The 19,263-nt window shown below is 37.9% G+C and overlaps 1 protein-coding gene across 1 annotated transcript in view; it reads left to right on the forward strand.

The window, feature by feature from the left end:
* The window catches only part of LOC124378334 (complement C3-like), an 88,476-nt gene that overhangs the window by 48,923 nt on the left and 20,290 nt on the right, over nucleotides 1-19,263 (forward strand). The window contains exons 16-33 of the mRNA XM_046837930.1: nucleotides 3,113-3,184; nucleotides 3,312-3,506; nucleotides 7,186-7,279; nucleotides 8,256-8,341; nucleotides 8,557-8,699; nucleotides 8,822-9,034; nucleotides 9,740-9,800; nucleotides 9,919-10,005; nucleotides 11,812-12,015; nucleotides 12,170-12,245; nucleotides 13,197-13,356; nucleotides 13,744-13,827; nucleotides 14,144-14,294; nucleotides 14,651-14,814; nucleotides 15,091-15,249; nucleotides 15,552-15,611; nucleotides 16,481-16,571; nucleotides 19,065-19,113. Of these exons, the coding sequence (XP_046693886.1) occupies nucleotides 3,113-3,184; nucleotides 3,312-3,506; nucleotides 7,186-7,279; nucleotides 8,256-8,341; nucleotides 8,557-8,699; nucleotides 8,822-9,034; nucleotides 9,740-9,800; nucleotides 9,919-10,005; nucleotides 11,812-12,015; nucleotides 12,170-12,245; nucleotides 13,197-13,356; nucleotides 13,744-13,827; nucleotides 14,144-14,294; nucleotides 14,651-14,814; nucleotides 15,091-15,249; nucleotides 15,552-15,611; nucleotides 16,481-16,571; nucleotides 19,065-19,113 (2,149 nt within the window). The remainder of the gene's footprint in view (nucleotides 1-3,112; nucleotides 3,185-3,311; nucleotides 3,507-7,185; nucleotides 7,280-8,255; nucleotides 8,342-8,556; nucleotides 8,700-8,821; nucleotides 9,035-9,739; nucleotides 9,801-9,918; nucleotides 10,006-11,811; nucleotides 12,016-12,169; nucleotides 12,246-13,196; nucleotides 13,357-13,743; nucleotides 13,828-14,143; nucleotides 14,295-14,650; nucleotides 14,815-15,090; nucleotides 15,250-15,551; nucleotides 15,612-16,480; nucleotides 16,572-19,064; nucleotides 19,114-19,263) is intronic.

The raw sequence follows: 19,263 nt of genomic DNA on the forward strand, positions 1-19,263 counted from the left end.
AAAAAAAACTTGAAATCATGTGTCCCACAGTTATTGGCACCCCTGATGTTAATACTTTGTACAACCTCCTTTTGCCAACAAGACAGCACTTAATCTCCTCCTATAACATTTCACAAGATTGGAGAACACAGAGAGAGGGATTTTTGACCATTCTTCTTTGCACAATCTTTCTAGATCATCCAAAAAAAAAAACATCCAAAAAAAAAAAACTTGAAATCATGTGTCCCACAATTATTGGCACCCCTAACAATTCCTCTGAAAAATTTAATTGTTTTTTTTTTTAATATATTTTTCTGTAGTTGCTAAGGTTGCTCAGGGTATCTAGGGACTTTTAATTAGTAATTCATGATTTCCTGTTTCCCTGGGGTATAAAATGACGTGACACAGAGGCCTAATTCTCTTACCCATTTGTCAACATGGCAAAGACAAGAGAACACACCATTCAAGTAAGGCAGATGTGTGTCAACCTTCATAAGTCAGGCAATGGCTACAAGAAAATAGCCACTCGCCTTAACTTGCCGGTATCTACAGTCAGAGGAATCATTAAGAAGTTTAAAACAACTGGAACAGTGACAAACAAGGCTGGAAGAGGTCCCAAGTTTATCTTGCCACAACGCACAGTGAGGAGGATGGTAAGAGAAGTAAAAAAATTTCCCAAGCTCACCGTCACAGAATTGCATCAAAGAGTGGCATCTTGGGGTCACAGAGTCTCCAAAACAACCATCAGACGCTCTCTACATGCCAACAAGCTGTTTGGGAGGCATGCAAGGAAAAGCCTTTTCTCACTAACACTCACAAACGTAAACGCCTGGAGTTTGCTAAGCGGTACTGGGACTTCAACTGGGATCGTGTGCTTTGGTCAGATGAGACTAAGATTGAGCTTTTGGCAACAAACACTCTAAGTGGGTCTGGCGTAAAACAAAAGATGAGTATGCCGAAAGCACCTCATGCCCACCGTGAAGTATGGTGGAGGATCTGTGATGCTGTGGGCCTGTTTCTCTTCCAAAGGCCCTGGGAACCTTGTTAGGGTGCATGGCATTATGAGCGCTTTGAAGTACCAGGATATTTTAAATAAAACCTGATGGCCTCTGCCAGAAAGCTGAAGATGGGTCGTCATTGGGTCTTTCAGCAGGATAATGATCCAAAACATGTGGCAAAATCTACACAAAAGTGGTTCAGCAGTCACAAACTCAAGGTCCTCCATGGCCATCTCAGTCCCCAGACCTCAACCCAATCGAAAACCTGTGGGGCGAGCTAAAGAGAAGAGTGCATAAGAGGACCCAGGACACTGGATGATCTAGAAAGATTGTGCAAAGAAGAATGGTCAAAATCCTCTCTCTGTGTTCTCCAATCTTGTGAAATGTTATAGGAGGAGATTAAGTGCTGTCTTGTTGGCAAAAGGAGGTTGTACAAAGTATTAACATCAGGGGTGCCAATAATTGTGGCACACATGATTTCAAGTTTTTTTTTTTTCTAAATGTGTGATTTTTTTTACCACCAAAGTAATGTACTTAAATTAAAGGTTGGATTTTTCTCTTTTTTTGCATTTGGGTTCTATGTTGTTTTAAAAAAAAAAAAGGAGAATTTTTAGAAGTCCACAACCACATCTTAAACAGGGGTGCCAATAACTGTGTATGTATATGTATATGTATATGTATATATATATATATATACACATACATACAGTGGTACCTCGACATGAGTGCCCTAACATACAAGTTTTTTGAGATACGAGTGCGCCCTGCGCCTCAGTCAGTGTTGCTGATTCGTCTCGATACACACGCACACAAACAAAGGTTTGAAATCATTGGAAAACATAAGCAAGGTGTGCGAGTGATTGACTTGGCGAGGCAGTACGGGCGTAGTACTTCAATGATATGTACTATGCAATATTTGTCATTTATAAATACATTTTTCGTATTCAAAAACACGTAACAAAACAACTGGGGTGGCATTTTAGCATTTCAATTCATTTTAATGGGGAAATTTGCTTTGAAATACGAGCAAATTGACATACGAGCAAGGTTACGAATTAAACTCGTATGTCGAGGTTACGAGTGTATATATATATATATATATATATATATATATATATATATATATATATATATATATATATATATATATATATATATATATATATATATACACACTGTATTTCCTTGTTACTCATTGGCTGCGGAATTAGTCAAATTTGGTAAACTTGATACGTTATGGCAATTCAAAAATGTTTTGCCACTCGTCACATGCCCGGCACTTGACACCGACTCTTGCGATGAAGCTCATGAGTGCTTCAGTCTCATGGTAAAACAGATGCATGAAAAGTCTCATGTTAACTCACAAACCATAGTTCCATAGCATTCTCTTTTGTGCTTTCTAAAGTGGGTAAAAATTTTATCACTTAAGTGTTCGGTACTCATCAGTATCAACACTTGTCATCAGTTCCGGAACAAAAATACCAATGAGTACTACTGTATATAAATATTTAGAAATTTTGAATCAAATGCCATGGAATATTCTGACAGAAAGTGTGAAAGATGAATGACCATCTACATTACAATTCTATAAAAATGTCCAGGCCATGTGACAAGTGCAAATTTCTCTAAATTCTTCATATAAAATCTTCAGTAGTTTTTCAATAAAAACACTCTCCTACATCAATATCTCCCTGACAGTGAGCCATTATTCTTCTCACCTCTTTTTTTTTCTTGCCATTTTATAATTGGGGTAGCCATGAAACTACCCTTAGTGTCAGGATTATATCTCTGTATTATACTTCCCATAAGCCACTGGACTTCCATGGTCCATGTTACATGACTGTTTCAACCTGAATTACATTTTCAAAGTTGGGAGCACCTGGTCTTACATTTGTAGTTTGTGGTCATTTGTGGTCATTGTTTTTAGTCCTGGTCTTTATGCTCAGGTTTATGGGTTTCTTTGTAACTTTGTGGGGTTTTTTTTGCTTTTTTTATACTAATTTTACATGTTCTCCACCATAATGTGAGGCTGTCTTTTTTAAAATGGTGATAAATATGAAAATGTAATATAATATTATATAAAAGAAAATCAGAGATTTCTCCTCCTTAATTTGTTTATCTTTTCGCTGGCAAAGTCACCACCTGTGCACCTGAATCGAAAAGAAAGCGGCGTGCCATCACCAAATCGGAGCTCATAAGCACTTTAGGTTAGTACAAAGTTAGTTACATAGTTATAAAAAAAAACGAATAGACTTCATACTTTTTTGTTTTACTGTATATAATAGATAATGAAATGTAATTAATGTGCATGGTGACTTATTTTTTCCAACTCAGTGAGCAAGTACAATGATAAGATAAAGAAGTGTTGCAGGGACGGATTGGTGGAAAACCTTCTGGGTTATACATGCGAGCAAAGAGCTGAATACGTCGAGGGTGAAGTTGAATGCCGCCAAGCCTTCTTGCATTGTTGCCAGAGACTTGCTGATGTAAGAAAAGCAGCTGTGCAGGAAGAACTGCACTTTGCCAGAAGTAAGTTACAGTAGCATTCTAAAGATTCTATAATGCATTATGGGGGAACAAAAGAAAAATGGGCTGGAGGTTTAGAGATGTGGTAAATGTGATGACTCCTGGTAAGGTTTTTACCACTAGATTTTAGGTTGTGTTATTGGGAATTTGTGATGATTCAGCTACAGAAACAGAGCAAAGCGACGTATCTTTTTAGCATAACAATGGAAGCTAATTCCATGCCTTCTAATAATATTTCCTAAGGGAAGCATGTATATTGTGAAAAGCAGGGGTCCTGGAACTGAACCTTGTGGCATAATTTACTAGCATTAACCTGGATCTCCATTTAAGTCTACGAAATGGTAACGATCGGACAGGTAGAATTTAAACCAGCGTAATGCCGGTCCCTGAATGCCGATGTAATTTTGTAAGTGATCTAGGAGAAGATCATTATCTATAGTGTCGAATGCAGTACTAAGGCTTTAGATGAAGCATTGGTCTGAAGCTAAAAACAGGTCATTAGTGATTTTAACTAGAGCAGTTTCTGTGCTATGATGGAGCCTAAAACCTGACTGAAACTTTTTAAAGATATTGTTCTCTTGTAAGTGGGAACAGAACTGGGAAGCGACAATCTTTTCTAAAATCTTAGACATAAATGGGAGATTTGAAATGGGTCTGTAATTTGATAGTGTGTTTGGATCCAAATGAGGTTTCTAAATGAGGGGCTTAATAACTGCTAACTTGACGGATTTAGGGACGTGACATAATGATAGTGAGGAGTTAATAATATTGAGAAGAGGCTCACCAGCTGTATCAATCACTTCCTTCAAAAGATTAGTTGGAATAGGATCTAACTGACATGTTGTTGATTTAGCTTTGGTAATAACATCATACAGCTCTTCCTGTCCTGTACATGTAAAGCAGTGTATTTGTGGAGTTTTAGGTGAGATTGGGTCAGGAAATGCTGTCAGAGGTTGGACCGCCACAATTGTTTTTCTAATACTATAAATTGTTTCAGTGAAGAAATTCATAAAGTCCTCTAAACTGTGATGGAACACATTTTTGGAACACATTACCTGATTTGTTGTTAATTTAGCTACTGTACTGAAAAGGAACCTGGGATTGTTTTTGTTGTTTTCTATGAGTTTGCTCAGGTGTTCAGCTCTAGCAGCTTTTAGCGCCTGTCTGTAGCTGAACATACTGTCTTTATACTCAATTCCTTATTGTTGTGTGAAAGTAAAGGACACTGTGAAGTTGGGGGTCCAGCAAGATTTGCTATTGCAGCATAGATAAAAGGGTGAACCAGAAGGTACCACCGACATGAGGGATCTCTGGGGTAGGAGACGACCCACCACACCACCGTCATCAAACCTGAGTGAACGTGTGAGCGTGAGGGAATGACAGCATACAAATATTAGTTCACCAAACACTCTATATCCATGATCCTTCCAGATCTGTTCCTTTACCTTAGAAAAATCTACTGATCAAAGATAAGAGAAACATCTGCCCCCTGCTGTAGTCTTCATTATTTGAGGTACCAACAAATAGCCTGCACCTACTGATCTAAGTAGGCATGGAGGATCATACTGGTACAGAATAGACCGTTAAGTGCTTTATACGTCAGTAGTAGTATTTTATAATAAATGCGAGATTTGATTGGGAGCCTGTGTACACTATCCAGAGATGCTATGTAAACAGAAGGTTTGCTTCTAGCTGCATGTGGTCCTAGTAAAAAGTACTTCAGTCTTATCTGAGTTGAGTAGAAGAAAGTTATCAAACATCCACTGTCTAATGTCCTTTAAACACTCCTCAACATTGTTAAGCTGATCTGCCTCATCTGGCTTTGCTGAAATATACAGCTGTGTGTCATAAGCATAGCAATGGAAGTGAATACCATGTTTATGTATAATTTTACCCAGAGGCAGCATATATAAAGAGAAAAGCATTGGGCCTAAGACAGATAGGAACACCAAATTTTACCGTAGAGAGTGTGCAGAACTCACCATTTATATCAACAAACTGATAGCGATCAGTCAAATAAGACCTAAGCCAGGAGAGAGCTGTTCCCTTTATTCCAAGTGTTCTCAAGTCTAGCAAGCAGTATAGTATATCAATGGTGTCAAAAGCTGCACTAAGGTTGAGCAAAACAAGTAAAGATATGATGAGGCATAAATCCTGACTGATACATTTCAAAAATCTTATTCCTAAGTAGATGTGAGCAGAACTGCTGTGCTACAACCTTTTCTAAAATTTTGGATATAAAGGGGAGGTTTGATATTGGCCTTAATTTAGACAGCTGACATGGGTCAAGGTCAGGTTTCTTAATTAGGGGTTGATAACTGCCAGTTTGAGGGATTTAGGTACATAACCAGTGCTAATGGAAGAGTTTATTATTTTATAAAACAGGTTTAATTACTTCTGGAATTATCTGTTTGAGGGAACTTGTAGGCAAGGGATCGAGAATGCAGGTTGATGATTTTGATGAGGAAATAAATTGTTATTCTCTTGAATAGGAGTGAAGCTTTGTAATTGATTCTCTGTTATAATTACATTGCTGTCTCCAGGGTTATTTGTAAAATAGTATAAATAGTAGATTTATATGAATCGTCTGGATTTCTTGCGATGATTTCAACTTTATTATTAAAGAATAAAAAAAAAGAAATAAAAAATTTGAAATTCTCACCGAGAGTAAAGTCTCCTTCCCAGCACCCTCAGTGGACCGCTGTACTATCTGGGTTTTTCAGGGGGGCTGCGGTCTCTAGCAAAATGTTACGTTTGGTTGCCTCCTGCCACATTTCAGAATACTGAACACTTAACCTCCCCCAGTAAAGTGTAGTGTCAAAACTAGTGCACCTTTCAGAGAAACTGGCAACATAAAAACTATTGCCAAGAATCTCTCTGTGGGTCGAAAGGTTATTATAGAAGGGCTGCATGATAGTTTGCACATCATACTCCATGTCAATTATGCCTGCTCTGATTTTACGATGGAATCCACTACCAAAAAATCGGAGCAAGCATAATTGACACAAGAATTGCAAGCTCTGCTGAAGGGGCTGTTCAGACAAAAAGTCAGGCTACTACAGCCGGTATTTTTTACTTTCCTAAGAAAAGGGGGGTGTTGTGTCCAGTTTTAGAATTTTGCAGTTTGAGCCGTTACCTTGGAACATACAGGTTGAAAATGCTGACAGTCTAAGGGACTGCGGGACTGCTTTTCAGATCCAATCAAAGGATTGGTTTGTGAGAATCTGCTTCTAAGATGTGTACTGCCATAGAATTTTTTTTGCCACAACTCAAAGTCCTTGAGGTTCGCTTTTGGGGCTGAAGCTTACCAGTATCAGACTTTTCTGTTCAGCCTAGCCTTGTCACTCAAATATTCTCTGATTCTGTAATCCGTATGAAAGTTAGAGGAGGTACAGTTTCTCTGGTATCACCACATTAACCGTCCGTGTGGAAACATAGCAAAGGTTTTGTTTGGTGTCCTGATGATTTACGTAATTTAAAACACCATAATTACTTTAAAACGTTTACAAGGATATTTTGTCTTCATGCTCTATGTTGAGTTTGGTTTCACAAATAATAAACATAATGTATATCATATACCGTCTGGTTACAGCCCTAATAGAAATATAATATGAACTGTTTATACTGTATTACGATGCATGTTGAATGTAACATACAAAGCATATTTTCCATATTATTTAAGGTGAAGAGAAAGAGGCAAATGACTGGTGTGATCAAATTACATCACGTTCAGTCTTCCCTGAAAGCTGGATGTGGGACAAAGAAGAGATTCCCAGGTATGGATGAAAAAAAATTGGTCAGTAGGAATTTTTTCCTAGTTAAGGAATTAATAGTGCATTGCAATATTAATGGTATTTTTCTACAACTGAGCAAAAGTGATTGTATTAATCATTGTACAAAATGATTCACAAATTAGTTGGCTTCTTTTAAGTGGCTTTCTAAGACTATGGATTTTAGTTTCTCAGTCTAATGGAAAAAAATCTCAAACCAGATCAAACCTTTATATATTAAGGCACAAGGCTGGCAAGCTGGCAGTCTGTCACAGCGAGGCTTTAACCAATTATGAGCCCATTAAAAAAAGTCTTATGATTGCATTGTGGAAAAATATTTAAGCGCAAAAAAAAGGAAAACACAGATGCAAAGTATCCAAACAAAGCAGTGGAAAAGTATTCCAGGTTTTTGAAAAGAGAAAGAAACAAATAACACAAAAACGTACACCAAAGACTCGAGAGGCAGGGGCTAGGGCAATAAAACAAAAAAACATGGGAGAAAGATCCAGAAGCCAAAAAAAACAGAATGACACGGTTAACAATCCTTAACAGGTGGCAGGAACCACAGGGACATGCAGATAAACATAATGTTACAAGTAATAATAACCAAACAAACAATTATACACAAAGTCTAACAAGATCCAGCTGGGTGCCATCACTGCCAATTGGACAACCCAATGCCATCTTGTGGTGGAATTGAGAACACATGGGGGCAACACTCAAAAATATCCCCCAGATCCAGACATCTCTAAAACATTTTCTCCAGGTTATTAAAAGGGAATTTGCAAGCATTATTAAATATTCCATCAATATTACTTCCATTATATTTTTGATAAGAAACATCTGTAGTGAATGACCCAGATAAAAAGGAGGGACAAGGAAGTGCAAGTAGCCCCTTGTACAGAACAAATGTATAAATAAATACATTTACCACAGTATGGCAACATATTGCATCCCATGCAATTACTGTTTCTCCACACAGTGGTACTACTTTCACAATTCGAGATGTTACCCTACCAGACTCCATCACCACCTGGGTGTTCACTGCTGTCAGTATTTCACAGGAAGGTAAGTAGGTTCAAATTTATATTGCGCCAATAATCAGGCAAGTAACCTCTTATTGTGTTTCTGCTACAAATATGTGGAATCAGTATTTTTTCTTTTGCTAGTAAAAAGCGTATTTTTTCAAATTTATATTTAAATATCTATTTATAAAGACTGTTTGTTTTGAGAACAAAATCCCTCCCAAAAAATAAAATACTTATTGTTTCCTGTGTTCTTAGGTATTTGTGTGGCAAATCCATACGAGCTGATGGTTAGGAAGGACTTCTTCATTGATCTGAAATTGCCTTACTCTGCCTCAGTCAATGAACAAATAGAAATCAAAGTGGTTATACATAACTTTAACACCAACCCGCTAAAAAAGGTTTTTGGTTGCCAGGACTTATGCCTTCTTATTTATTTATTTTTACAGAATTCTATGCTCAGTTGGCAAAGCAAGCAATGGCACGTAGAACACTAATTATTGTTATTGTCAATGTTACACAGGTCTATGTGGAGCTGAAGGAGACAGAAGATATATGCAGCATGGCCAGCTTTAAGGGGAAGTATCGCACAACTGTCAGTGTTGATAAACAATCGTCCAATGCGGTTTCTTTTGTCATTATTCCTCTTAAGGCAGGAAACTACAACATCGAGGTGATAGCCTTTGAACTGGGAACACAAATGACAGACGGTGTGAAGAAAGTGTTGAAAGTAGTGGTAAGTATTTAAAATCATTTATTGGTAAAAAATAAATGAAAAGAAATATGTAATTTCTGGTAAACGTAAAGTAAATTTTACGTAACCCAAGAATTTTAACAAAACTCTAATAAGGTTATTTTGAAATTGATGGCTGCAACACGCCTCAAAAAAGTTGGGAAAAGACCCTGTTTACCACTGGGAGATATGTTCCTAACTGCTCAACATTTCTGAGTGTCCTAAGTTGTGTTTCCAAATAGTGAAAGGTCTAGACTGCAGGCAGGACAGTTTGCTACGAAGTCATGCTATTGTAATAGATGCAGTATGCAGTGAGCATTGTCTTCCTCAAATATTCAAGGCCTTCCCTGAAAAAGACATTTTTTCTGGAATGGAAGCCTTTGTTGCTCTAAAACTGGTATATATCATCCAGCATTGATTAAGCCTTTACAAATGTGCAAGCTGCCCATTGTTTTTTCCTTAAAATTCTTAGTTTAAATATTTAATATATTTTCTATGTTCTATTTAAACTATGATTCATTTTTTTGCAGTTGGGCTTGTAGAATGAAGTTAACAAGCACATTTTGGGAATGAGGTTTAATTGGCTACATGTAACCAGTTGGAGATTATTGCAGCAGGATGAAAAACATTTTATTGTGTTTGGATTGTTAGTAAAACACCATTTTCTCGTTTGTACTCTGTGTTTCTTGGTTCTGGTGCATGGGAAAGACTCAGGGCATTTTGACGTACACAGGAGAGGTCACTTTAATATTAGAGCCTGACAAGCACGGTGAGTAAACACTCTTCTGTGTTTATTATTTCAGCATGCTTTTGCCTACCAGATTTCAGGAGCAAAAATTATTAGGGTAAAAATAATCTCTGTCATGCTGCTTCTCTTTATCTGGCAGGAGGACAGCAGCGATCGGATATTAGTAGGCCATTCCTGAAGAACCAAATGCCAGACACAGATGCTCACACCTATATAGCTGTTAGAGGTAATGTTTCTAGAACACATAATAAAACAAAATTTCACATAGGTATTAGCGGAGCCTTTCTTAAACAGCAGGTTTTCACCAAAACAAGCTGTCGTTTTTTATCCAGTCATGTCTTTTACTTTAGCTTGGACTCTTCGGTTAAACATTCGGTATTTTTAAGACTTAAATGAGCTTGCCCCTACTGGGAAACTTTGCGGTATATCAGACCTTGGCATGAGGCCAATCATAAATTACAGAGATGCACCGCGAATTTTCGGAAATACCTAAATCACCGAAACAACACGGCAGAAACAAAATTGTAATGACACAATAAAAAAGCGCAGCAGCACACGGTTATCTGGATAAGAGCCACATGTCTGCGGTGTGCGGAGAGCGGTTTGCAAAACATGCAATGCTGAAATTTCAAGAGGGGGTGTATCTGCAAAGAGTTTCTTCAAGTCAGGTTTAATTTATCACCTGAAATCCAAACATCCCGATTGCCATTCTAAATATGAGAAGAACGCGGCGCAGAAAAGTAACGTCAATCCGAGCATGCGCACTCCGTCTGTAGAGGACGTTTTGGAAAAGGCAGGAAATTTTTCCAGTGATGTGCCAAGGCAAAAGGCATAACACAAAAAATTATGGATTTCAATGCCTTTTGAATTGAATTTTCATTTCGGTGCATCCCTAAAATATTATCGTTGGTGTGGCCCTCTGACACAATTCAGGTTTCTCATGTGGCCCCTTGTAAAAATTAATTGCCCACCCCTGCGGTATATTCATCTCACGCACATGCGCATTTGACGAAAATACCGTAATGAACTCAAGCGAAGTGAACACGCACATAAAAAAAAACACCAAGTCCCTGTTTTCTACCCTGAAACATGTGAAATCAAAGCATCGATCTGTTGTGACTGACACCCATGTAAAAGAATTGCTTCGAGTGGCAACAACGAAATACGAGGCAGATTTGAAGAGGATTGTTCAAGGCAAGGAATGCCAAAAGTCCCACTAAGTAACATACATAGTAAAAGAAAAACGCTATTGTAAATTATTATTTTTTGTTTGTGGACTTGGTTAAACTATGAGTTTGTGTGTGAAACAGTGCACACAATGTTCATTGTTGAAAATGACTGTCCTGTGGTCTTGTAGGAGTCAATTTCTGTCATTATGTTGGTGTGTGACATTTACAATAAATCTGGCTGAGCAGAGGTGTGTGTGTGTGTGTGTGTGTGTGTGTGTGTGTGTGTGTGTGTGTGTGTGTGTGTGTGTGTGTGTGTGTATAAGAGGAAGGGATAGGTGATGTTCATGTGTGCCCATGTGTATGATGTGGCTCTTTGCGGTAACACAGTCAAAAATATGGCTCTCGGTCTCTGACTGGTTGGCCACCCCTGAGTTAGTGGATAAGGAGTATGGAATTAGGGACTATGGGGCCAGTGGCGCCACCTGGTGGCCAGAAAACAAAAACAGTTTCACAATGTCCCTGATCCTTTTTAGGAAAAACTAATTTTCTAAAAGTTTATAAAAAAATGAAAAAGATTCTACACTTATACTTTAAAGATTACATTTGCTCTCAAGTATGTGCAGGTATTTGCCCTGCATTTGGTGTAAGCAAGGAATTTTTAAAAATTTCTTGCTTTACAAAAAATTTTTATTTTAAACAAGCATAATGCAAGTAAATTTTTGGAAAACATCAGACAGACTTCTGCATAAATAAAGCATTATTTTACTAGACCTGTATTTAAATGTGATTTAATGATATTTGACCACTGGGTGTTACGTATTATTTAACCAGGTACAATAGTCTGTGGTTTGTGGTCCTTACAGGCAAGCCTTTGTCGCAGATGATTGAGGAAGCAATCAGTGGTAGGGGTCTAGAAACCCTCATTAAACAGCCATCAGGCTGTGGAGAGCAAAACCTGATGGCCATGGTCCTGCCTCTAATCGCAACACATTACCTGGACAAAACCAACCAGTGGAGTGATGTGGGGGTGGACAAACGTACCGAAGCTCTCGGTCACATCAGGACAGGTTGGATATAAAGCTTTTAACTGGTCTTTTCCATTTTTACTTATTGTGGAATAGACGGAAGCTGGTGCCCCACCAGTGCTACACACCAAGATGCACATATATAGAAAGACAGTGTTCAGGCTTCTGCTCATTGTCTCTCGTTTCTTTATCGCAGGCATTCAGACGGAACTTGCATATCAAAAGGACGATCGTTCCTTTGGCATGTGGCCAGTCTCAAAAGGCAGCACATGGTTAGGTTTTTTTTAATTGTTTAAACTTTCTTTCGGCTTCTCTCATTAGGGGTCGCTACAGCGGATCATCCGTATTCATGATTCGCATGTTTGATTTGGCACGTGTTTACGCTGGATGCCCTTCCTAACGCAACCCTCCCCATTTATTTTATTTTATATATTATTATTTGTGGGTCATTATCATTTATATTATATTGATTAATTGTTATTATATTGTATTGTACAAACTCCACTTGTTTCCTGAACATAATTTTAATAAACACAATAAACGATAAAAGAAATTCTTGAGATCCAAATTGATGAGATTGAAAATTGAAATGTTGAGAAAACAACTCCAGTATAATAATAATAATAATAATAATAATAATAATAATAATAACAACAGGCAATCTATTATATTCCATTATATTATCCATAATCCTGTATAAGTATAGCACTTTTAAATTTCATGTGTGAGCTCAGTTTGTTGAACACATCATCAGCGTTCTAAATAAATGGGCTGCTTATAAACACCTGTAACCAAAGTTTCAGTTCCATCCAGAGTGAGACACCTATTATACACATTTCCTAATGACCTTCCTGAGCTCCATGGAGGATTTTTGCATGTGGTGGAAATTCTATGTTAAAGTTAAATATATTAAATTTGATAAATGGCTCTAAGCACAAGATAAAACCGGAGAAGAAAAGTAGTAGAGATGTGACACTACTTCATCTCTGTATGTGATTTGGAGCAACAGAATTTTAGAATTTAGTTTATGATCAGAATCATATAAATGCGTAAGGAAAATTAAGCTTTAACCTGTTAATGCTGGAAAGAGACCATGGTATAAGGTTATAATCCATGGCTAGTTGGGAGGCTATTGTTCACCTCCACATTGCTCACTAACATTTTGTAGGACATACACATACCCAGCACTGGATTATTACTCGCATATCTGTATTTCTCTCCAGGCTAACTGCGTACGTGGTGAAAATGTTCAGTCTGGCGGATGAATTGGTCGCCATAAACCATAAAGTCATTTGTGATGCCGCCGAGTGGCTGGTTAATAAAACAATGTCTCCTGAAGGGATGTTCACTGAAGTGTCCAGGATTGGCTCCAGCTCTATGGGCGTAAGTTACCACATCTGACCTTTTACATTTAGGACTTTGGTGAAGACGAATGTTTGTGTTATATGGTTGTCTTAGTTCTTTAAAAAAAATATTTAAAAAAGTACAATAAATTAAAAAAATGTTTGGAAAAGTAAAATTTCTTAGATTTTTACTTGAATAAAAGTTCTAGAAGTTCTCACTTGTAAAAAAAAAAAATAATAATAATTGTATGAACAGTAACAACACTGATGCAAGAGAACACTGTGGGAATGATGGATGCACTTACATGTTCCACTATCCACCACATCACACCTTTAAAAGGAAACAGTTATCTGCACACACACACACACACACACACACACACACACACACACACACACTTAATCATCTGATTCTGTTTTTTTACAGGGCAAAAGTTCCGGTCTAACCATGACTGCATTTGTACTGATGGCATTACAGGAAGCGAGTCAACTTTGTGAAAACGACGTAACTGTAAGTATAAAGGCAACTAATTTATGCATTAACTACACCAGCTATCCACCCATAACACATCACCTGACCAGGTCACATGACTCAATAATTGCACTTGTCTCATTTTTGTAGTGACTCATAGTGGAGTTTTTGCTGTCAAGTTATAGTTTGTGTGTTTAAAACCTCATTCCCAATAATATAATCTACAGAGCCATTAATATAGAACTAGAGAGTTCTACATCTAAATATCAATCTGATGCTTAATGTACGATCACATGTGTAATCACAAGATCCCATGCTTCGCCACTCAGTCTCGTTTAATTTCAATATTTTTCAGAATTACCAACAGCACCTGCGCAGTGCAGCAAACTACATTGCAAGGAACATTGATTCGACAACGGACACATATGCTGTGGCCATGGCTTCCTATGCTCTGGCAAGAGATGGCCAGCTGGATACAGACCGTTTGTTTAGATTTGCTTCATCTGGTAAGATGGAGAATTAACACTTCCCAATCCCAACGTGTGTTGTTCTTATGTATTTTGTTCAGGAAAGTATAAAAAGATTATACTAATTAACAAAAACGTATGTCAGAAAAAACTGCTGATTAACTCCAGGTAAATATTTTCATTCCTGCTACACTTCCCTCAGCTAACTATTGCATTTACTCTGTATGTCTGGATCACACTGACTGGTGTGCTTGCAGTCTACAGATATAATTGCAAATGAACATTAAACTAATTCTAAAATTTTATGGTCACGATTGTACAATAAATCTATCTCAGCATTGATGCTAGGTCAGTAGCAGAGATTGATAGCTGCCTGTGTGCTTTTATTTTTGAAGACCGGAGCCACTGGCCTGTGAAAGAGGGTCATTTTTTTACCCTGGAAGCAACCGGATATGCTCTCCTGGCCCTGCTGGAGACTCGAGATTATGAGAAGGCCAAACCCATCGCAGATTGGCTGAGGAGGAATCAAGCATTAGGGAGCGGATATCACTCCACCCAGGTAATGTTGCTATACATTATTTTATATTTTAATGCATTGCCTTTATTCAGCATTTATAGGCAGTGCTATCTTTCTTTAATGTAACGTAAAGAAATTGTTATAAAATACTACAAGTGAGTGTCTCCGCCCTCAATTTGTAAACTGGCGTTTTACCATGTTTCCACACATTTATTTAGAACGCAGTCTGTAGTATCTGTTACTGTGTCTACTGGTGTTTCACAATAAATTGAAATCTAATATGCTAATAGTTTTAGCTTTGCTAATCTCCTCCTTCAGGCTACCGCCGTGGTGTTTCAAGCTGTAGCTAAGTACATGACAGACAAACCTAAGACCAAAGATGGGGAAATGAACGTCACTGTCAGTTCCACTGCAAGAAAGACAGACTTTAAAGGCTCATTCTCCAAAACTTATAAAAATCTACAACGCTCAGACAAGGTAAGGAGACATGGCAAGGAGTTTAAGATGCTCTTTAAGAGGCATGCAATATGTGTTGACAGATATCTTCTGTAACCTTGACCTGGACAGTTCATAGGACAGCGTGTATGCACACATTAACACTTAGCCAGTAAATTAATATAGCCAGTAAATCATTGCCATGTTTTTAAGAGGTAGTAGGGAACTAGACAACCGGAGATGAGACCTGAGTTGAAGGTCTGGAAGACTGATCTGGGGTCAGGAGGCTACAAGGCTCTTTATTGTGTGGATATATTGTGTTAATACTGTGTTGCTTTCAATAGTTCTTGGCAAATGGAGATCTAACAGTAACAGCGTCTGGGCATGGGGAAGGCTCCATATCGGTGAGTGACCTGATTTATGTTTTTTTGGAGGGGGTTTTGAGGGGTTTTCGCAACAATAAAGATTTAGTGCCTTAAAGTGAAAAAAAAATTAGTTTACTTTTTTAGTGTCCTTACTATACTGTGTATCAGAGATGCCAAAACTTGTTCACGCAGGCAAAGTTGCCCCATGGTGACCTTTGATTTGGCCCACAATGCCATATATAGTGTAAGCAGAGGAAATATAATAGGCATAATGGCAGTTGGAATAACATTTAAAAAATAAGGAGCAGTTGCTTGTATTAGGCTTTTGTACAATGGATTAGATTGTTCCTCATTGTACTATACGTTTCACAGAATCAGAATTGAAAATATAACTGCATTAGTAATCAAGATTACAGAGTGGTTAATTACTTAATTGATTGGTTGGTTGATTGGTTGGTTGATTGATTGATTGATTGATTGATTGATTGATTTATTTTGCTTTCCAGCATATTCCAAACACTGTTGTTTAAGATGAAAAGGAAACACAAAAGGAAAAGCATAGTGAGAATAGTTCTAGGAGTTAATAGGTAGATAGGTATCTAGAAGTAGATTAAAATAATTCAAAAACACACTAAATTTTTTTTTTTAATTCTTTAAAATAAGAGTTTCTAAAAAATATATATAGATACAAAAATCTTAAAAACTATTTCAGAAGTAAATGATGGTTTCTGGTGAATGGTTTGCTATAGAAAAAAATATTTCATAAAAACATTTACTGTTAATTCTTGTTATTACTCTATTATTATTATTATAATATTTTATTTATTTATTTATTTATTTATTTATTTATTTATTTATTTATTTATTTATTTTATATACCAATATATGTACATTTTGCTCTTTCCCAGGTTGCCACTTTGTATTACACCAAACCTGGTGAAAATTATACAAAGTGTAACAAGTTTGATCTGGAGGTTAAAATGACCAGACACAAAACAGGTAAGTTTAAAAGTAATTTGAATCATATAACCCTTATTAGTATTATTATAACAGTGCTGTGGTGCTTTAAGACTCGATTACCATATTAGAGAATTTGGAGCAAATTCATGGATCCTAGGAATCGAATTAGACCTGTCTGCTGGGAGAGCTGTTATTCAGAAATATTTTATATCTAGCAGGGCAACAATCTAGACCTGTTAGAAAACCATGTATCACCATCAAGCTAATATTTCTGCTCATTTCACTGACACAAGGTCATGAATTATGAGAGTCCATGGACTTGATTAGATTTAATTTTATTTGTAGAGTGCAGGTAACAGTGGACATTGTCACAAAAAACAATAGAGACTCAGAATATGTATTTTAAAATTAACATTTTATCCCTAATGATGGTGAGGGGAAAATTCCCTGAGTCTATATGATATACTGATATAGATACCAGAGAGTGAAATCATAAATCATTCGTAGCTACATATATATATCTACTATTCAGTCTACGCATACAGTTGTGTGCCTTCAACTTTGTGCTAACAGTTTGTGTAAAAACTAGCTGAAAAAGTCAGGTCTCAACACTTTTGTCCATCTAGTTTACTTCTTTCCCCATTGTAATGCCCCATTACAAGCGCCTGCGCTTCAGGGAAGTGACAATATTAATTTATAAGTAATGAAGGGCCCTTTACAATCATCCCCATGGGCTGCAGAAAAAAAGCATTTAAGCACTTATCAGAAGATAGAGGGTACAGCCTCTAGATCCTCAAATGTCAATCAGGAATGTAATCATTTAATGGCTGTAATCAAATTTAACACAATAGTTTGTAAAGGCATTAGCGAAGCATAAGAAGGCTACAAACAGGAAGTGACCCTTGACCAGGTGGTTTTCAGAATTTGGGTGAAGACTGTGGGAGTGTTCTCCTATGGGTTGGTCAGAATGGTTACTGTGAAAGTCCTCGGTCAGTGACGGGTCAAGAATATCCTCCTTGTTTACCCAACACTGCTCCTCTGGTTTGTACACCTCCCGGTCCACAAGGTATTGGAGTCGACACCGAACCCTCACCCCCCCTTTATGTGACCGTGATATGGATGGTACTATATATGCTGGGGCACCATCTATATCAAGAGGAGGTGGGGATCCAGTCCTGCTTGCTCATCATTTGGGGGCATGTGTGCAGATTTAAGGATAGAGACGTTGAAGGATGGAGCATTACAGTATTTAGGTGGAAGCTGAAGACGATAGGTGACCGGGTTAATTTGGACGAGCAATCTTGAGAGGACCAATGACCATCTCTGACTTAGTTTTCTGCATGTTAGTTGATGTTTTAGCAGCGGCTTAGCACTAGATGTACATGATGGATGTGAAGGCTGTAGGCAGCTGAGTACATTAGGATGTTGTCGATGAATTCTCTGATGCAGGAGATCCCTAAATATTTCATTCATAAAAGCGTAATACACTCCTGGCGTGTTGGTGAGGCCATAAGGCATCACCCGGTGCTTGTACTGCCACTTAGTGGTGTGGAAGCCTGTCCTCCCTCTTTAATACGTATCAGATTGTATGCACTTGGGAGGTTGAGTTTTGTGAAATAACAGGCCTCTCTGAGTTGTTCAAGTGCAGATAGATATAAAGAAAGACGGTAGGGATATCTTTGTTGGTTTCCACAAGATCACAGGGTCATGGTCCTGGAGCCAAAGGAACCTTAGGATAATGGGGTTGCAATGGGAGGAGATGACAAATAGATGAATCTCCTCCACATGGAGCAGTCTTGCATGTAGTGTTACTGGGAGGGTTTGATAAGTGAGGTAGCCATCGCAAAATGGCCTCTTATCCACTGCCGTGATTCTCAGGTGTGCGTCACAAGGGGTCATGGGGAGTTGGAGCTCTTCAGCCACTTTGCGATGGATTAAGCGATAGCCGACCCATAGTCTAGCATGAAATAGTGAGACAGTGGGATATCTTTGTCCTTAAAGGGCATTTTCATCTAAAGCGTGCGGTTCAATATGCTAGGAGAACTGCTCAGAGGACGGTGTCATTCCACTCACTCTGAGCCGTAAGGATCTGGAATTTCATTGCATAGTTTGTGGTCGAGTCTGATCCTTGGTGCAGCTGCAGAAGTTGTCTCAAAACATCCAGTCCTCTGGCTGGATACTCACATACATCTGGACACATGTGTAGGAGCCTTTGAAATATAGTAGGAGCCTCTGATCTGTTCATTGTTGTCACAGGCTACCAAATCCCATTCTTAGCCTTTTAGGTTAGCAGTGTTAGCAGCAGTTTGCATTTCCTGGGAGTCTGTGTTGTAGGTATCCGCTTGGCAAGTAAAATAGTCTTTGCAATTTACTGCACTGCACCGTGAGCAGCCAGTCGGCATAGTCTGCAGAGCTTGTAGGACGTGTGTATCAGCAGTTTGGCACACCTTTAGCTGCTCTAGGAATGCCGTGAGAGGTTGCTGATCTTTTTTTGGGAAATGTTTTAGTCTCTTTTTTTTTTTCTTTTTGCAGCTTCCTACCCAGGTGCCATTGCAAGTTTTATACTCACCATAGAGACAAAGTGAGTAAACCAAATATTCTTGGCAAATTCTCAAATTATTTTCCTGTGAACAAACAGTTGAATGAAATTGAAACAAATCTTTGGCAATTGAACTTTTAGCCTAATATTAGAATAAAAGTGTCCAAAATATGTTCAAAACTTTTACATTTT

The sequence above is a fragment of the Silurus meridionalis genome, chromosome 24 (genome assembly GCF_014805685.1).
Source record: "Silurus meridionalis isolate SWU-2019-XX chromosome 24, ASM1480568v1, whole genome shotgun sequence".
Lineage (NCBI taxonomy): Eukaryota > Metazoa > Chordata > Actinopteri > Siluriformes > Siluridae > Silurus > Silurus meridionalis.